This window comes from Vipera ursinii (assembly GCF_947247035.1).
Source record: "Vipera ursinii genome assembly, chromosome: 11".
In the NCBI taxonomy this organism is placed as follows: domain Eukaryota; kingdom Metazoa; phylum Chordata; class Lepidosauria; order Squamata; family Viperidae; genus Vipera; species Vipera ursinii.
This window is the reverse complement of record NC_139524.1, coordinates 3,983,883-4,003,028: the sequence shown is the minus strand read 5'-3', so window position 1 is coordinate 4,003,028 and position 19,146 is coordinate 3,983,883. Positions and strand designations below refer to the sequence as shown.

Below are 19,146 nucleotides of genomic sequence, written 5' to 3'. Positions count from 1 at the left end.
AGGCCTTTTCCAAAACCGGTCTGGACTGGGCAAAGCCGGCCTCCTACGTGCCTCAGCATCTGTTTAAGACTGCCAGGGGAGATGGGATTTCAAAACAGCAGGAATCGTAAAGCTGGAAGGGGCCGCTTTTGTATCCTTCCCCCAGGAAGGAAACATGCAGACACCCGAAGAAGAGAGTTTCTCCAATGTTCCCGTGTTAAGAAATAACGTAGCTCAGACATCCTCGGAGCGGGGCAAAAAAGGCATGGATTGGAGGAACAGAGTCATCAATTTGTAGACAATTAAGAGAAGTGAGTTGTCTTACTGGTGCAAAGACTAAAGATGTGACAGGCTGGCTATAATACTCAAGCCCACCTATAATTAGCCCCATTTGGGGACAAATGATATAATTAAGAGCCTGAAATCAATTTCAAAGGACTATGCTTGATGGTGGTATTGGCTTTCTACATCGTGGATTAGGGTGTAGGAAGCGCTACACTGGAGCCTACAGGAAGGACTTCTGGCAAGAGAAAAGCTGCACCTCACAATGACTCTGGTGTACTTGGGAAAAACTGGCTCAGTATGCCCGAAGGGCTTTGAAGTAAAACTACAGGGGGAAGGAGACAAAATTATAGGACTAAACACAAAGCACGAAGCCCTACACAGCTACACAGTGAGAAAGTGGGTAGTGAAGAAGCATACAGTTAGATTGGAAAATATAGGAAGCAAGTCCAGTGCCAACAATAAAGGCTCAAATGCCTCCATATAAATGCTCAAAGTAAAGGGAACAAACAGAGCTTCAAATCCTAATATATGAGAGGGCAAATAACATTGTAGCTATTACTGAAACTTGGTAGGACAAAACCCATGATTGGAACACACAACTGGAAGGATATAAATTCAAAAGAAATCTAACGAAGGGGGTTGCATTGTATGTAAGGAAATACTACCCTATACAACACTAGGGATGAAAACCTTGGAAGCATTTGGCTAAATATTAGAGGAAAAATAAATGACATAACCATAGGTGTAAACATACCACACAACCAAGCAGAGGAAGTAGATGAACTCTTTGCTAGTTTACTTGTATGCAGGAAATGCACCACAGTACACTAGGAAACTGCAGGTTCCTGACGTGCCTAGATGACAACTTTGTCAAAAAAGGTAGAGGAGGGAATTAGAGGCACAATCCTTACTAAAAGGGATGAAATGATTGAGGGAGTAGGAGCTATAGGAACTGGGGAGAGTAACCATCTCATACTTGAATTCACCATAATGCAACTATAATACAACTACAGGTAACAACCAAGTCAGATTATTATTGTAGAGTCTGACTTCAACAGGCTAAGAGGAAAAACTAGGAAGAATTCCGTGGATGAAAATCCTAAAAGGAAAAATAGTGCAAGATGTCTGGAATACTCTGAAAACAGGATAGTGAAAGCCCAAGCAAAACTTAATACCACAGAAAAAGAAAAAAGACACTGCACAAGGCCAGCTCTGACAAATTGAGGAACAAAAAGATCAAATATAAAAAAATGAAAAGAGGGGCATAAAACAACAAGCTACACAGCCCAAATCTGCAAATTGGGGTTGGGGAAGGTAAGGCCCAGAACGGCAACTAATGCCAAAATAATTTTTAAAATTTCAGTATGTAAGGAACAAAAAGTCAAGGAAACAATAGGTCCACTATTGGGAGCAGATGACAAGATGACAGGCACCAAGGAGAAAGTAGAACTGCTTTATTCCTTCTTTGCATCTGTCTTTGAGAGTATTGGGATCTGCGGGATGTATTAGTGAAAAAGGCTCTGACACACTCCCACCCCAAAGACTGTAGCGTCAAAATCTTTCCCGGGACTAAACTCCCAAAGCCTAAATTTTACTCAATGACTCCACATGAGCTAAGCAAGCTTCAGCCTTCATAGACAAAAAACTAAATTGTGGATTTATTCAACTGGCGAGGCCGCAAGTGGCAGACCCAGTTTTGTTCCAGGAAAAGGATGGAACTCTTCATCTGTGCATGAACTATAGTGGGCTAAATGCAGTGTGCATGGAAAATGTCTACCTGCTGCCCCTGATGAGGGACGTGGTGCATTTAGCCAAAGGCAAAATGTTCACTAAGTTAGATTTACAGAAGGCTTAGTACCACGTTCAGGTCAAAGAGAGCAGTAAATGGAAAACTGCATTTAACTTCCCTCTGGGATGCTTTCAATTCTGGGTTCTCCCTTTGGTCTGCAAGGGGCCCAATGTTCATGCAACTGATAAATGAAATGCTGCATGACTATTCATACAAGGGGATGCTGGCATACTTGGACAACATATTAATATATACTGAAACTTTGGAGGTGGATGTGAAATTGGTGCTGGCATTCCTAAAGAGGCTCTGAGCTGCTGAACTGTATGCAAAGCTTTTTAAATGTGAATTTCACCAAGATAAAACTGATTACTGGGCTTCCGCATATTCAATGGAGTGGAAATGGACCCAGAAAAGGTGAAGGCACTACTACAGTGGGCCCCTCCCTGCACTAGGAAGCAGTTGCAGAGTTTCCTGGGCTTTGCCAATTTTTACCAGCAGTTCGTTCTCTTGTTTGCAAAGATCACGTTGCTGATTACCAGCCTCTTAAAAACTAAACGGGAAGACAAACTCAAACTGAGTCAGCCACTTAAATGGGTAGATGAATGCCGGGCAGCATTTGAAAAACTCAAAACGGCTGTTCATGGCAGAGCTCATTTTGAAGCACCATGACCCAGTAATCCATTTGTAATTCAGGCAGACGCGAGCGACATAGCTGTGGGGGGGGGTGTTATTGCAAAATAATGCCCAGGAGTTACTATAACCATGTGCATAACGCCTCTAAAAAACTGACTGAGACCGAACAGAGGTGGGCAGTACGGGAGGAGGAGGTATATGCAGAGAGGTGGGCTTTGCTTGCTTGGAGGCGCTTTCTAGAAGGGGAAAAATCCTGTTTGAAGTATGGACTGACCACAAGAAACTGGAAGCTGTGAAAACCCCACGCACTTTATCCCCCAAACAAGGTGCATTGGGCTCAATACTTTAATCAGTAATCTGCACTACATTCTGGGGGGAGGGACTTTATGGTGGACTCTGTCCAGGTTGCCCCAATACAACAGCATTAAGCCTGAGGCTGTCTGACAGGTCGTCCCCTCGAAGTAGCTAGGAGCCCCAATAACCACTAGGACTCAGGCAAAGAGGGAACCTGAGATTTCAAATGAACTCTGTGAGAAAGCTTGAAGAAGTGCTTAAGCTTGACAGAGGGCTAGCTACCCATCAGAATGACTGCACCATCCGCAATGAACTAGCATGGGTTGGAGCCAAATTATGTATGCCCTCAAGCTTGAGGAACACCGTTTTAAAAGTGCTCATGATTCTAAGTCGGCAAGACATTTTGGATTTGTAAAAACTCTGCACTTGGTTAAGTGGCAATTTTATTGGCCTTCTTTGAAAAAAAGAGATTGAAAGCTATGTGGCCAGTTGTCCAGTTTGTGTGGCAGCAGAGGCCACTGGGGATGCCTATGGGACTTTTGCAGACTGTAGCCAGCTCACAGGCATAGTGGAAAGAGATATCTATAGACTTTATTGTGGAATTACCTGAAGTGGGGGGAATACTGTTATTAGGGTTGTTACTGATCTTTTTCAAAGCAAGTGCACTTTGTCCCCTGCCCCAAGATTCCCTCTGCAAAAATGCTAGCTAAACTTTCGTACAACGTGTATAGATTGCATGGTGTGCCTAAGTGCATTATTTCAGATAGAGAAGTGCAATTTTGGCAGGAATTTTTCCAAATGTTGGGAACTGTCCAGGGCTTAAGCTTCTCCTATCAGCCTCAAACTAATGGGGCATGTGAGAGAGCCAATTTGGTCCTGGACCAGTACCTGAGATGCTACATTAATTACCAACAAGAAAATTGGACTGACCTCTTACCTTTTGCAGAGGTTGCATATAACAGTTCTGTGCATAGTAGCACAGGATTCACTTCATTTAAGGTGGCCTCTGGTCAGGACTTTGTAGCAATGCCAGAGCTGCCTCAAGAGAAACCTCAAGTACCCTCCTTAGCGAAGTAGATAGCAAAACTCCACAACAATTGGCCAGTAGCCCGTAAGGCATTATGTCAGGCACATAAAAAACAAAAAATGTGTGACGCCAAAATATTTTAAAGTGGATGATAGAGTTTACTTCTCCACAAAGTACTTACAGTCCACCCTACAGTCGAAGAAACTGGGTCCTAAATATGTAGGGCCATTCCCCGTAGTCACTGTACAATTGGACTTGCCTCTTAAACGTATTCACCCTGTGTTTCACTGCAGTTTATTGAAACCTGAAACTGTGTCACCTCTTTGCCCTGCACCTGATTCCCCTCCTCGGTCCATTTTAATTGAAGGAGAGCAGCATTTTGAAATTAAAGAAATTCTGGATTCAAGGAAACAAACCTAGTTGCATGGAAACATTTTCACAGAAAATATTTTCACAGAAAATATCCTGACAAGCCCTGAATTAATGTTATTCTGTGGTTTGGCGTAATTCAGTTTTCCCTGTGTAATTTTTGTTTTCTTGTAGGGGCAAAAGCCCCGTGATGGGGGGGCAGGAGGTAGATGTGGGCCTCCATCTTTGATTGCTTGCTGTCAGCTACTATGGCAATGGGAAGGGGCAGCAATGGGCAATTGAGGGGGAAAAGCGCACGGGAGGAGACGTCATTGGTGGAAATTTTTCATGAAATTTTGTAGCAGCAAGCTTGGACTTTATTTCTTCAAGCTTTAGTATGCAGCAGCCAGCAACAGTGCACCTGATTCTCAAAACGTTTTTGGGCTGTTGTGTGACCTCTGGTTGCCTAGTTACATGGGGAGGGTAGAATTTCAGATTTCTTTAAATTTGAATGCTTCGTGCAGTTTTGCCTCAGATCTAGCCTGAATTAACTACAGTCACTTCTTTCCTAGTAAACGTACCTTTTCTCTAAATCTATGAAGGATTTTTCTTAGGATTTGAGTAGAGGCAGCCCTGACCCTTGCTCTGAGGTGCCTCACAATGTACATCCCTTCTTTTGTGTTGGCCGTTCGCAGACAATAGAGCTGTAGTTTTGTCCTGAGTGTCGCCACGTACCAGCTTGACCGTCAGAATGCCATACTTCAATCTTTTCCTAGAATTACTTATATTTCTCCTGCCTATCACCCCAACTTTTGGGACGTCAGCCAGAACTGCACCATTCCTAAGATGGAGGAATAGAGGAGAATCACAAAGTAAACACTAGGTCTATACAGGGATTCAGATTTTCAAGGCAACTGTTTGGGCCATGTGTTGGCTACACGGGGTTGGACTGTTTGCTGTCTCTTTAAACCAAAAATGTTTTTAAGTCTTGAGAAATCCTGTAGCTTCTTTAAGGAGCTGCCAACGGATGTGGTGTCTTAATCTCTGGGCACTAGGAATTAACACTTGGGATCTGGATTACTGCACAGCAGTAGTAAACACCGGAAGCCTATTTGGCATTTTGTTAAAGCTGGCTGTGCCCCAGAATTTCCTCAGGGTGCCTGCTTTAATAATAAGTCGAGACTTCTCCGCTTGGAACGTCACAAACCTCTGAATCTCTTTTTCCTGAGGTGACTCTCAGCTTTGGCTTGGTTGTTTTGTTTTTCACCCTTACGTGGAAGGTGAGACCTGACTACATGCATCCACTGCATGTTTTACCAATCTTGGGAACTGAAGCTGGACAGATCCCATTTCTTCTCCCGGATAGCCAATTTTCCTGATTCCAACCCATTCACTGGCTCTGTTGGTTGAGGGACAGCTGGAGTAGGCCAACCCGACTCAACTTCTGCTTGATGAATTCCCGGCTCCTCCCCACCACCCACAGCAATTATTGCAAAGACAAGACACAAGTGTGCACTTGGAAAATTAGAAAACCAATAAAATATTACATACATAAAAAAGACACGTGTGCACTTTCACATCCTGTTCATTCAGTTAATGCAGCACAAATTGAGCAACACAGGAAACAGTGGCTTGCTTCCTCCTCCTCCTCCTCCTCAAGTAATCAACATCCCTGAAAACCAGGAGGGATTCCAGTCTAATTTAGACTTCCCAGCATTTGCCATATGCATTACGTACAGCTCTTGCATCACATGCTGAAAATTCCGCCTATGGGAAGATAGTCCTGCGGTCTAAGATACTATGACCTAGGAGTGACAGCCCACCCATCGACCTGTTTGTAAACATACTACATCCAAGAAGAGCCTGTCACAGAGACAGAACCCTGTCGAAATGAAACGGGCAAAGAGCAGAAAACAGCTCTGCTGCCTTTGCCCATTTCTAGGTTGCCCTCCCAGTGACAGGTGCTTGGCAGGGAGGAGCACCTTCCTACGCTCAAAACTGGTGGTCTGGGCAGTATGACCAAGTCCTGCAGGGCCCGATGCCATCAGATTTGCAAGAGGCCCTCCAGAGTCACAGGGCTTTCTTCACAAAGGAGGCTAGCCCAGAATTAGCTGAATCACGGTTTATTCCAGTGCGTTTTCCGGGCTCACACGACACACTGAGCCATAAATGTAGTGGGTGGGCTGTGCACAGGTGCCATGCAAAAGGTGGCACATCCCAAAAGTTTGTCCGGGAGCCCGTTGGCCAGGGAAAAAGAGCAGTTGGGGGCAGGAGCTGCTCTTCCTCAGCTACATGTTCTGTAGCGGGAGGGCACTGCTGGCTTCACCCTTCAGAAAGGAAAGGAAAAGAGTCTGAGCCAGCCGGCTCTATGAACCGCAACCCAGCAGCGGGCCTTATTTGATTTGAGGCAGGAAAGGGAGCAGAAACGTCCAGGGAATTTCCTGTCTTCATCCATAATGAAAAGCCGGGCCTTCAGCAGACTCGGCCTTGTGCTAGCTAAAGGTTGCCTTGGATCAAGCTGCAGCAGAGGTTTTGGGGGGAAAGGCTTGCGTGCAGCGCAGCAGGGTGCTTTTCCCTCCCCTCTGTAGCTCACAGTGCGAATGTAGTCAGCATTTCTCTAGGGAATTCACACTGTGGAGAAACACTCCCTCCTATATGAAAAAATACGGGGAGCTGCTTCCCAGCCCTGAGTGAATTGCCATCCAACCACTGCTTACAGGCCTTCCACCCACCCACCCACCCCCGCTTTCTGGAGGAAGTGGGCACGCAGAGACGAGGACTTTGCTTCAAGCTGCAGGAGCTCCACTTGGCCCATCCTCTGTTCCACAGTGTTTGCTACACACTGCACCTGTTTTGCATGTCCGGGATCAGTCAAACCAACTACAGAGTTGGTTTCCGGAGCCAGGGAAGAGCAGGAGTGGGGTTTTCCACTGCTGCTCAAACAACGTAAGCTATCTCTCCACCCAGCAAAGTCCGTTGCCCTCCGTGTCAAACTAGAACCAAATTCTGGAAGTTCTCCAGGCACAGGTAGCACCCCGGGCAATTTCTGCAGCATCAAAGGACACAGCTACCCGAGGATCTCCTCTCTCTCTCTCTGCCTGGTATGGAGCAGCACCACCCTTTGAGGCAGCTGCGCCAGAGGAGGGAGAAGGCCCAGGTGCAGAAATTCCTGATGAAGGGTTCAGGCTATCCGAAGCGAAGACGGAAGGTGGCGATCTCCATGGGGTCAAGGTGGACGGTGGTGCTGTTGGGGGAGGCCGTGGCCAGCGGATACATCAGTGTCAAAGAAGAGGGCTGCAGGGAGATCAGGTCCAGGCCCTGAAATAGGCTACCTAGGGACAGCTGAAGAGCAAGAGACAAAAGCTGAGGGTGCAAAGGCCCAGCAGCTCAAGATCCCCTTAATTTCCTAAAGCAACTTCACACAAACTCCCCCCGCCAGCGAATGCCCATTGCTGGTCCCTTTCCCTCCAGAGCAACTGAGAACATCCAGACGTACCACGCCCTGGGTGGTGGTGCAATTGAAGCCCAGGTTCCTGGCCTCCAGGCCACAGTCGAAGCCCTTCCGGTGCAGAATCAGAGCTATCTCAGCAGACGGCAAAGCCTCATCCTGGGGAGAAGAAAGCCCGTGTACCACCTGGGAGCCCAAGGGCTTCTGCTCAGCGGGCAGAGAAGGCCGGGGAAGCAGGCAAGGGTTGTCTAGGCCGAGGGCTCGGCTTCTTTGCTCAGCTCTGCCAGGCCAGGGCTCACCTCTCCTTGCAAGGTCCGGAGGTTGAGAAGATGGAAGTCGCAGGGCACTGTCGTGGAAAGGGGTGCAAAAGACCTGAGTGCTGGAGGGGGCAGTTTGTCCCGCACGAGTGGCATGGACAGAACCTCCGCGTTCAGGTGCATGGAGGTGATGTGGCTGAGCAGAGAGGGAAAGCTGGTGGGCTGCTCCTCCTGGGCCTGCAGCAAGAGCGAGAGAAGATGGAGACAGCCGCACAGGCCGTGGAGCCTCACCCTCAGATGAGCCCCACAGGAGCCTCTACCGTTGCTAAACTATTGGCTACTAAGCGTTACGCTGGGCTCACACACACACACACACACACGCCAACAGGGCAGGGGAAGGCCAGACTACACCACCAGACCAGATTTTACCTCTGGGCTTTCAGCCTTGCCGCTAGGGAAGACCAGGTTTCTCAGCATGGAGGCCAGTTTGGAAAAGAAGCTGGAGCTCTGGGGGGCGGGGGGGGGGGCGACGAGAATAGGTAGGTTACCAGAGTGAATGTCACTGCCTCAGATCTACAGCCCTCGTGGACAGGAAGCTGGTCACTCCCTCAGCTGGGCTGAAGAGGAGCCGGCTCTGTATAGTGTGCTTCCTGGGGCTGATCCACTTCCTGCCTTTCACCCCTCTGGGTCTGTTTGGATCATCTCTCTTGGGCTTCCTTTATTGCCCTTGCTCTCAGCTCCTGTGAGGTCTAATATCTCTTAGATCCGTGGTGGCAAACCTATGGCACGCAGAGCCCTCTCTGTGGGCACACACGCCGTCGCCCCAGTCCTAGGCCTTCAGCTGGGTTTTATAAACCCTTTTTGCTTTAGGCCTCTGCCGCCATGTGCAAAAAAAAGGTTCAATCAATCTTAACTTCTCGCGGGGGAAAAAAGATCTCGCAAAGTTGGAATTGATTGAACTTTTTAGTCCCATCCAGTCTGCCGTTACCACTGCAGCCACGCCCACCCAATGGGCCACGCCCACCCGGCACCCGACGATACATAAGTGGGTTTTGGGTTGCAGTTTGGGCACTCGGTCTCTGAAAGGTTCGCCATCGCTGTCTTGGATGGATCTCTAGTTATATTTATTCCCGACAGAAAGTTCTCTCTCTCTCTTTTTAATCTCCTCCTCCTTGGTTACTGATGGCTCTTCTTTTCTCTGTCACTCCTGTTCTGAGCTGGAGAACACGCGTATAAAACCGCAGCCGCTTTAAGACCATTGACTGGGGGAGAGGAATGCCTTCCGCTTTCTCTTTTGAAACGGAGAGGAAACCTTTTGTATTTCTCCTGGCAGAAAAGGAGGTGCAGGGCAGCGAGGCAGAGGGGACGGGGGCAAGAGGAAAGGCCAAAGAGCTGCTTCTGAGTCCTTTCTCAGGCGGGAGACCTTCCACGCCAGGATCGTTGCCAGGGCTGCTCTGCCTTCCAAAGTCAGAAGGAGAAAACGGGCTGGGTGCTCAATGGCAAGAAGTGAGTTTTAGTCACGGATGGATTTAAATCCATTTCCCCAAGTCCTTCTGAACAGCCAGTTCAATGAGACCTATTTGCAGGCACTCAAAAGGTTTCCCCAAGAAGTCTCAGGCAAGGAAGGAGGCCCGATCTGGCGGGGGCAGCTCTGGGGCTTCCTACCTTGTTTGCCGAGCTAAATCGCTCCAGCAGGAGGCGGAAGCGATGGCAGGTCCGCTTGTTGTCCTTCAGACCTTGTCCCAGTCCGCGGTTGTCATCCTGCATGAGACGCCGGTCCAAAATCACCTCCAGCTGGCCTGGCAATTTGTGGGGAGAAAGGAAAAGCCCGCAGTCAGGAGTTGCCCCCGTCCCGCAACCAGGATCTCTCTGAGCCGATGAAGGGTTCTCCCAAGCCTCAAGCACAGCCCTCGTCCTTCCGGCTTTCCCCCCAGACTGGCCGCTGGGTGCTTCTGTGACCCATTCCGTCACGCTCACCACTGCTGAGGCTGGACACTCCCAAGGCCTGGGCTGTGTGCAGAGTCAGGCGGTGCTGGCTATCCTGGATGTAGGCCATGACTGGCATGGGGTAGAAGTTGGCCTGCAGTGGCAGCTTCTTCAGGTACTGCCGGGGCTGGATCTGTGGGGCAGGCACAGTTGGCAAACAGGTGGGTGGCCTCTCCAGCTGGACCCGGGAGGGGGCAAAGGGTGGTTCAAGCTTCTGCCAGCCCTTTACCTGAAAGCCGTTCAGGTCAGTGAAGAACCTGCCCCTACTCTCAATGTCGCTGCTGAAGCGCAGAGCCAGCTCCCTGTTGACGTGGTCACGGATGTCCACCAGGCAGGAGATCTCCAGGGAGAGACCATCAGCCCCTGCGGCCAGAGAGGCAACGTGATGTGACTTTGCCACTCTGCGCAACCACATCCCATCCTGCAGCACGGCCAAAGTTCTCACCTGGCACATTGTAGAGCCGGACCACCTCCTGGATGTGCTGGTGGTAAATGGCTGCCTCTGAAAAAAAGGGCCCCTCGGTCACCCGCACCACCGGAGGGTCCTTGGGGGTGTAGGGCTACAAAGAAGAAAACGGGGGGAGCCAATGCAATTCATCTATTTCCAGCCTGCTTTTGACTAGTTTTTAATGGTACGATAATAGTGCAATTTACAATTACACAAAGGTGCACGTTTGAAAATGTTAACAATTAACGAGCTTTTTTTGGGAAGATATCCCAGATTCAAAGAAAGCAGCAGCAGCAGCAGTTCTGAAACCATTAAGCTCTCTTTGTAGCACTTATCAAATAAATATTAGGCCAAGCATTTCCTCCAGGGAAGGGATGAGTAAAGTCATCCGTCAAAGTCAAGCGGGCACTGCTGATGTGAAAGCAGGAGCCCAAAGCCATCCGTGGCACAGCCCAGCAAGCGACCACTCTCTCGGCGGACCCATGGTTGGGATGCCCCCCTCGCCCCCCTCCCCATCTGCAAAGACCGGGAGTCACAGAGGCTGCTTGCAGGTTGAGGATGGGGTGGCCCTGAGTATAACAGCTGCTTGTCTCATGCTGGAAACAGACCGAAAAGGCTCTCCCACCTCCCACAAAGGCTGCCCTCCCGTCCCGGGGAATAAGAAAGGCAGAGTTTCGTGCCCATTTGGAAAGCAATGAGGCCAGATCCATCGTAAGCAGCCCTGCTGCATCAGATCCCCTGGCCCACCTCATCCAGTGGTCTGCTCTCCCAGCGGCCAATGAGGTAGCCAAGGAAGCCTGCGAGTCTCTCAGGAGACGACTAGGAAAGGGGTAGGCAACCCTGGCTCTTTTATGACTCATGGACTTCAACTCCCAGAATTCCTGAGCCAGCCATGCTGAGGGGAAAGGGAAAGGTTTCCAAGCTGAGCCATGCTGGCTCAGGAATAGTCCACGAGTCATAAAGTGGCCTAGGCCACGGGTAGGCAACCTGGGCTCTTTTATGACTTGTGGACTTCAACTCCCAGAATTCCTGAGCCAGCCATGCTGAGGGAAAGGGGAGAGGTTTCCAAGCTGAGCCATGCTGGCTCAGGAATTCTGGGAGTTGAAGTCCATGAGTCATAAAAGAGCCAAGGTTGCCTACCCCAGGACTAGGACCTTTGTGACTTGGTCCCACCCTTTTGGAAACCAGCCAAGCATCATGTCTCGTGGCAGGCAGGCAGACGGACAGACAAGATGCAGGCTCAGCAGGATGTCCAAGGGAGAACCCCTTCTGTCTTCACCCCTTCCCAGGTAAAGGTGAGCAAGCCCAGCCCAGGCGGCCCACTCAGACCTTGGCTTCACCATCGGGCAGGAAAAGGTAGGCACCGCTCTTGTCCTTGGTCGTCCGGGTCCCGTAGACAAGGAACTGGCTGCTCAGCTGCTGCTCCCATTGGCCACCAACATGATGCACGCTCTGCAGTCCGCAAACCCAGCGCCAGTTAGTACGTTTCCTCCCCCTACCCTCCCTTTTCCCCTCCAGCCTCGTCCCCTCTGCGGGTCACCTTGAGCGAGCCACTCGGCCCTGAGAAGCAAGCTCTCAAGTGCTGGTTCTCCAAGCAGAAATCGTCCACGGTGGTGGGCAGGACCTGTACGGGCACGGCTTCGTGCTTCTGCCCAGCAAAATCACGGCCGTGCAGGAAGAGGCGCACCGAAGATGTCAGCATGTTGTGGCTATCAAAAGACTTGATCAATTGCAGGACGGTGAGGCCCAGCGCCGGCAGGCGTATCATGACAGACACCTGTCAATGAAGAATAAAAGAAGTCTGGCGGAGGCCCTTGGTCCTTCAGGCCCATCTGTCCGTGCAATGGTGGCTAAGACCGCGGCAAGGTTCTTCCATAAAGTCTGCGGTGGTGGAGCCTCTCAGGGAGAAGGCCGGGCATCCCCACGCCGGCTCCCCTCAGAAACTTTCCAGATAAAATTGGGACAAAAGCTGAATTATGACGTTCAGGTCCACACAATCTATGGTCCCTCTGGACCTGCATGCATTTAAAAGGCTCTCTGCAGATCTTACAAGGTTTGCCTGTCGTCCCTGTTTTCCCTGCCAATCCTCCCAAACTACCTGGAAGACGTCGGGCACCATGTTTGTGGCCGACTGCCACTGGGCACTGAGCTGCACAGCAAGGGGCTGTCCTTCCTCGTTCAAGATAGAGACCCGAGGGGTGTCCACCAGCAGGGATACCACAGTCAGGCGTTCTTGCTCCAGGGGATTGAATACCACCACAAACCTGCAAGAGGGGTGAGCAAGCTCAGTGGTACCTGGTTCCACCAGCAGCAGAACTCAGTCCGGACCGTTGCCAGACCCCACTTTCCTTGGCTGGCTGCCCTCCTGCACCCCTTCTCCCACCTGGGCGCAGCATCCAATTGGATCACCATTTTCTCTGGCAGCGAGTCCTGATTGAGGCGGGTCTCATCCTGGAAGGGAGAAGGAGATTGAGCGCGTCCCAAAGAGGCCCCTACCCCTTCGCCAACATTCCTCCAGGCATAAAAGGCACGGGGAGGTGAGAGCTCACTGCGCCAAGGAAGGGCACTGCCATGTCATAGTGGTAGGCCTCCTTGTCTGCCAGGACCAAGTAATGGGCAGCATTGATGATGACCCTCTTGGCGTTCATCAGCGAGTGAAGCAGCCTGGGGTGGAACGAGAAGGAGGATGTTAACCAAGCAGGAAGCTGGGCTGCCTCGCCTGGCCCGTCCAGCAGCCCTGCCAGGTTTGCTCCTACCTGACACCGTAGTCCACCACTACCGCTTCCTTGGCAGTGCCAGTAATGGCATCGTGATGCTGGAAGAGTCCCAGATTGCGCCGGGCATCTGTGAGCATGGCGTAATCGGACAGTGGGTACCTACTCTCCATGCCAGCGTGGCGGGCGTGACTCAGGGCCAAGCTGTATAAGGTCTCAGCAGCTCTGTGGCAACAGGGCAAAGAGGACATTAGCTGCACCAGGCTGAAACGGGGTTTTCCCCAGCAGAGCCCCTCCTCCCCAGGGGGGGGTTGCCACTCACCGGAGATGGGCTTCAAGCACTCGGCCCATGCTCTTGTAGAAAGGCCGGGAAGTGTAGTAGCCCGTCCAGTAGTGGTCTTCCCGGTCTGCGTAGGAAAAAAAGTCCCCGCTGAGCACCGGGAAGCCAGGCGGGTGCATGCCCGGGAAGATGCCCATCTGCTTGTAGAGGGCATCAAAATAGTCTGAGAGTGTCCCAAACTGGGCCTGCAGGAGAGAGCGAGCATCACGTCAGAGACCAGGACCTCAGCAAGCCACCTCCCCATCCTGCCCTCCTCCTCCTCCTCGGCCAAGACCGGGCAGTCCACCTGCACGTGCAGCTCCGGATGGGCATTCAGGAAGTCAAAGAGACGCTGGTAATTGAGGAACTGGGCATCCCATTCCTGGGGCTTGTCGTAGCGGAAGTCATCCCCCAGGGGCACCAGCAGGACGCTGCTTCGGAACAGCTTGGACTTCTTCCGGTACTGGTCAAGCAGAAGCTGTGCCCTGGGAAGGGAGGAAGCCAGGCTGGCTGACAAGGGCCCCGAGCCTGCTGGGATGGGGAGGGAGAGCAGGGCACGAAGACGGAGAGGAGGAAAGTGGGAAGGGCTGCAAATGCCTTTCGGAGGCGGGACTGGTCCCGAGCCCCTCTCAGTCACTCACCGCTCGGCCACATTGCTGCTGGTGATGGCCTTGGGAGGCACTTTCCAGGGACAGTTGATGCGCCCACCTGGCAGCCTCTTGAAGTCAAATTGGCAGCAGACTTTCGGGTCAGGCCCACAAGTGTGGGGCACATCGTAACTGTAGAAAGGCATCATGTGGCAGAGGAGGTCTGTGCTGGAGTCTGGATCTGGGGGGGGGGGGGGCAAACCAGAGCAGATTCACGCTCCTGTCTGCTCAAACGGCCCCCGCAGATCCCACATAGACCAAGCCAGCCTAGTCAACCGACATGAAGGGGCCGCACTTCCTGGCTGCTGGGGAGAGAGAGACGGGCTCTGCATGGTGGTTTGGGGGGAGTGGGGTGCAATAGGAAGAGGAGGAAAGGGTATTGGATACATTGGCTGCCTTGAGCTATTTGTAAAATTATTAAAGGTGGGATACAAATAAAAATTCCAAGGGGGCTGCCCAATGCTCGGGTCCCCAAGCCCTCACCCCAACTCTGCCTCCAGATGAACTCCAGGTTCCGAGTAGCTGCAAAGTGCTTCTTGATGGCATAGTGGACACGCTGGATGAGCATGCTAGTCAGGTTAGCCCGACGCAGAAGATAAGGCATGGTGGCGCTGTGACCAAAGGGATCCACTGCCCAGCCGGAGCGTGGTGTCACCCCTGCTGAAGAGAGAAAGGTCACGCGCAAGGCCAGCTGCAGCCCTCCTGCCCAGCCCCCTCTGCCCTGCCAAGGCAACATGGACTGTGTGGTGTCCTGCCATTTGGTCGGGATGGGGGGAAGGTTTCTGACATTCTTTGCATGCTTTCACTTTTGCTGTAACCCCTTGGGAATTAGGGAGGGGGACTGTCTTAGAAGACGGAGCAGACTTCTTCCCAGCCAGTTCGAGCCTGCTTCTAAGGCCGTTGTGCCCTGAGGGTGACCTATTATCTGCCCAGCACCTCAGCATTCTCATAACATCTCTACGGCATCACACTGGCTGCAGGTGGACTGGTTTTTTGAGGGGGGGGAAATGGGTTTGGGGAAAGTGAAGGAATTGCTTTGTGCTTCGTCGTCAGATTCTGCCTGACTTTTCTGCAACCACTTTCTCTCAGTAAAAGTTATTTTGATCAACCTCAGTGGAGTCAGGAGTTTTACTTTCTTGAGGATCGGCTGGGGCAAGTCCTTACGTTAGGTGGAATCTGCATTCTTGGTCAACCCAGAGAGCCACTTAGCCCGACCGCGGGGACTGTGCGAATGATGTCAGCGCAAGGCAGTGGCCAGGAGGAAGCTGAATGCTGGCGGGAAGACTCCTCAAGGGCTCCCACCACATTTCCCCACATCCTTCACTACCACAATGCCTTCTTCTGCCATCTCCCCTCTTTCACCCATCAGCCTCCTCTCTAGACTCTCCTCCATCAAGGCAAAGAAATCCATAGCATCCACTTGCCAGTAAACTAGAGAGCCCTAAACCTGGCTGGAGGTGCTTCTACCTCGCATTCAGTGCCCCAGCACAGCCAGACTCTCCCTCCCCCCGCTCTCAAACCAAGCCTTTAAACATACAGGACGTGCCTCAAAGATGAGACGGCAAGCCCTGCCTCTCCTTGTGCTTACGGCTGCGGTCTGCTCCCATGGCCGAGGCAAGCCAGCCTCTTTAACCAAGGAAAGACAGACTTTCCGCTGGAAGGCTTTCCTCCTGACGACGGGTTGCTTCTTTCTGATACAGCATCCAAAATTCCAGTGAGTAGCCTGAGAGCTCCTGGAGTGCCCAGCTACAAAGACGGGATTCCTCCCAAGTGGCCCCAAATCCCTTCCAAGCGATGCTGCCACCAGTGCTTCGGCCTGGCCCTCGCACACCGCTGGCCTCAGTCACGGCACTCACCGATGTTCTTCTCCAGCCACTGGTGCCCTTCAATGAGCTGGTCAATCATGGCAAAATAGTGGGAATTAGCTTCATCTGGCATCACCCAGCCTCCTGTGGCCATCTCAAGCTGCCCATTCCCTATGAGTCTGTAAACAAGAGATCTAGGTCAAAAAATCTCCAAAGGAGGCAAGTGCAAAACATTCCCAAATGTCTGAATATTTAAACCGGGCTGGGCCAACCCGGTTCTGAAGCGTTTTATTCAGAAGTCCCTTTATTTATTTATTTATTTATTTAGTTACATTTATATACCGCCCTATTCCCTGAGGACTCAGGGCGGTTTACAGGGAATTAAAAAATCCACCATACAAAAGTTAAAAAACCAAATTAAAAAATATTAAATTGACCCTGTATACTTAAAACCCCAGTTAAAAATTTCTCCTCAGCCTGGGCCTGAGAGCTCAAAGAGCCAGGTCTTCAGGCCCCGGCGGAATGATCGGAGGTCGGGGGCAGTCCTCAGCTCCACCGGCAGCTGGTTCCAGAGGGCAGGCGCTCCCACTGAGAAGGCCCTATCCCTGGGTGTCACCCGCCGGCAATCTCTCACCGGCGGCACCCTGAGCAGACCCTCCCTGTGGGAGCGCACTGGGCGAAGGGCGTTTGATGCCGGCAGCAGGTGTTCCCTCAAATAGCCCGGACCCAGGCCATGTAGGGCTTTATAGGTAATAACCAGCACCTTGAATTTCACCCGGAGGGCAACCGGAAGCCAATGCAGCTCGCGGAGTAGAGGTGTTACATGGGAGTATCGGGAGACCCCCATTACAACTCGCGCGGCCGCATTCTGCACCAGTTGAAGCCTCCGAGTGGTCTTCAAGGGCAGCCCCATGTAGAGAGCGTTACAGTAGTCCAAACGGGAGGTAACAAGCGCATGAGTAACTGTGCGTAGGGCGTCTCGGTCCAGATAGGGACGCAACTGGCGCACCAGGCGAACCTGTGCAAAAGCCCCCCTGGTCACGGCTCCTATGTGGTCTTCAAAATTGAGCCGTGAGTCCAGGAGGACGCCCAGGTTGCGAGCCCTATCAACGGGGGGGTAACACCTCACCCCCCATCGTTAGAGGTGGAATAAGTTGGTTAACCCGAGATGCCGATATGCACAGCCACTCAGTCTTGGCGGGATTGAGACGAAGCCTGTTTCTCCCCATCCAGACCTGAACCGCCTCCAGGCACCGGGACATCACGGAGAGGGCATCGCTGGGTTGGTTCGGGGTGGAAAGAAAAAGTTGGGTATCATCAGCGTACTGGTGATACCCCACCCCGAAACCACGAATGATCTCGCCCAGCGGCTTCATATAGATGTTGAACAGGAGAGGCGAGAGAACCGACCCCTGAGGAACTCCACAAATGAGAGACCTCGGGGCGGATCTCTGCCCTCCTGTCAACACCGACTGCGAGCGGCCCTGGAGGTAGGAGGAGAACCACCGAACTCATTCAAACTCAAGACTTCCAATTTTTGGAATGATTGGAGCCACCTGTAATGGGGCATTCTGAACTAAAGATGCTCAGATATAAAACACCTGCACCCTCCTGCCCACTCAAGCAACAGTCTAGATATTCTTCAAGAGTGATTCAAACTTTTAAAAAATTGGTCAAAGTATCCCGCAAAAAAAACAACATCCACAAACAGAATTTCTGAAATTGCACCACATGGTTAAATACAAAATACACTTAGCACATCACAATGGCAGTTTTCACATAACGCCCATGCCACACAAACTCCCTTTCAACTTAAGACAGTGGCCTGGTTCATGCACAATGTTCAGGTATAACAGTATGGAATAGTACCACTATATCCCATATGTAATATTATTTCTTTGCCTGTATATATTTCAGTGAAGAACTCTGTCTTTCTTTGCATTTTTTGGCTTGTTATCCCTATGCAAGCTTTTATATCCATGGTGGCGAACCTATGGCAGCCTCAGCCCTCTCTGTGGGCACTCAGGATTTTGGGCACTCAGTCTCTAAAAGGTTTGCCATCACTGTTTTATATCATTTTCTTATATTTTTCATCTATATCTGTCTATCTTTGAAACCAGAAATAATTGTTTCCTGCTAACACTCTCTATTCTATCAGTGTTACAATTTTAACACTTAACATTTTACTGATTTTTTATAACGTGGGTGGAAAACCAATCCTCAAATTCCCCAATGAAATTTGGGAGCAATTTGTTTCAGCTTCTGTGGGTGACAGAGGAAACACAAAAAAATGTATGATGTCCAAGTTACTTAGGGAGATGACCTCTATTGCTGAAAACAAATTGTACATCTTTTGCAGCAGTCTAGTGGCTCAGTGGGTTAGGACGCTGAGCTTGTCAATCAGAAGGTCGGCAGTTTGGCGGGTCGAATCCCGAGTGCCGTGTAGCAGAGTGAGCGCCTGTTACTCGTCCCAGCTTCTGCCAACCTAGCAGTTCGAAAGCACGTAAAAATGCAAGTAGAAAAATAGGGACCACTACGGTGGGAAGGTAACAGCGTTCCGTGCGCCTTTGGCATCTAGTCATGCCGGCCACATGACCACGGAGACGTCCTCGGACAAGCACTGGCTCTTCGGCTTTGGAACGGAGATGAGCACCGGCCCCTAGAGTCGGAAACGACTAGCACGCATGTGCGGGGGAACCTTTACCTTTTTACCTAGTTTCCCTAGTTATTACTTCTGCATACAGGATTACCTCTGTGGTTGAAATATTTACATTTCTGCACCAAGTTCTTTCATGGCATGAATGAGGCCAGCTAAGCTACATTACACTCAGCCCATGATATGACCCTTCTAAAGTTATGTTTCCCAAATTCTAAAATCAGAAAATAAATCGCACACCCATAACACCGCCTGCAGTTACCTGCGGACTACAGCCCGTTTTTGGCTGCTGATGTTGTCCCACCATTTGGAGAAGAAGGAGACTTCAGACCAGATGAAGCGTCGCCGGGGGTCTTCCTGCAGCTTCAGCACCATATTGTTCAGAATGTGCTGAGTCTGATCGACGTAGTATTTGTCAAATGTCTTGATCCAGCCTTTGGGTAAGAGACAAGGAAGCATTATAACACACCCATCACAAATACGTTGACACACTAGCTCTTGACAAAAAGAG

General features: G+C 50.9%; 1 protein-coding gene across 2 annotated transcripts in view; it reads right to left on the bottom strand.

The window, feature by feature from the left end:
• Nucleotides 1-5,866: 5,866 nt before the first annotated feature.
• The window catches only part of MAN2A2 (mannosidase alpha class 2A member 2), a 30,875-nt gene continuing 17,595 nt past the window's right edge, over nt 5,867-19,146 (bottom strand). The window contains exons 4-23 of one of the 2 annotated variants that reach the window (XM_083371624.1): nt 18,898-19,069; nt 16,031-16,158; nt 14,658-14,831; nt 14,169-14,355; nt 13,835-14,012; nt 13,531-13,733; nt 13,251-13,433; nt 13,044-13,158; nt 12,878-12,945; nt 12,593-12,758; nt 12,035-12,271; nt 11,824-11,946; nt 10,492-10,606; nt 10,276-10,409; nt 10,038-10,179; nt 9,726-9,859; nt 8,490-8,567; nt 8,103-8,297; nt 7,852-7,962; nt 5,867-7,697 (exon numbers count right to left, since the gene is read on the bottom strand). In XM_083371624.1, the coding sequence (XP_083227750.1) occupies nt 7,542-7,697; nt 7,852-7,962; nt 8,103-8,297; nt 8,490-8,567; nt 9,726-9,859; nt 10,038-10,179; nt 10,276-10,409; nt 10,492-10,606; nt 11,824-11,946; nt 12,035-12,271; nt 12,593-12,758; nt 12,878-12,945; nt 13,044-13,158; nt 13,251-13,433; nt 13,531-13,733; nt 13,835-14,012; nt 14,169-14,355; nt 14,658-14,831; nt 16,031-16,158; nt 18,898-19,069 (2,999 nt within the window). In that variant the 3' untranslated portion in view covers nt 5,867-7,541. The remainder of the gene's footprint in view (nt 7,698-7,851; nt 7,963-8,102; nt 8,298-8,489; nt 8,568-9,725; nt 9,860-10,037; nt 10,180-10,275; nt 10,410-10,491; nt 10,607-11,823; nt 11,947-12,034; nt 12,272-12,592; nt 12,759-12,877; nt 12,946-13,043; nt 13,159-13,250; nt 13,434-13,530; nt 13,734-13,834; nt 14,013-14,168; nt 14,356-14,657; nt 14,832-16,030; nt 16,159-18,897; nt 19,070-19,146) is intronic. The other variant, XM_083371623.1, reaches the window with a different exon arrangement.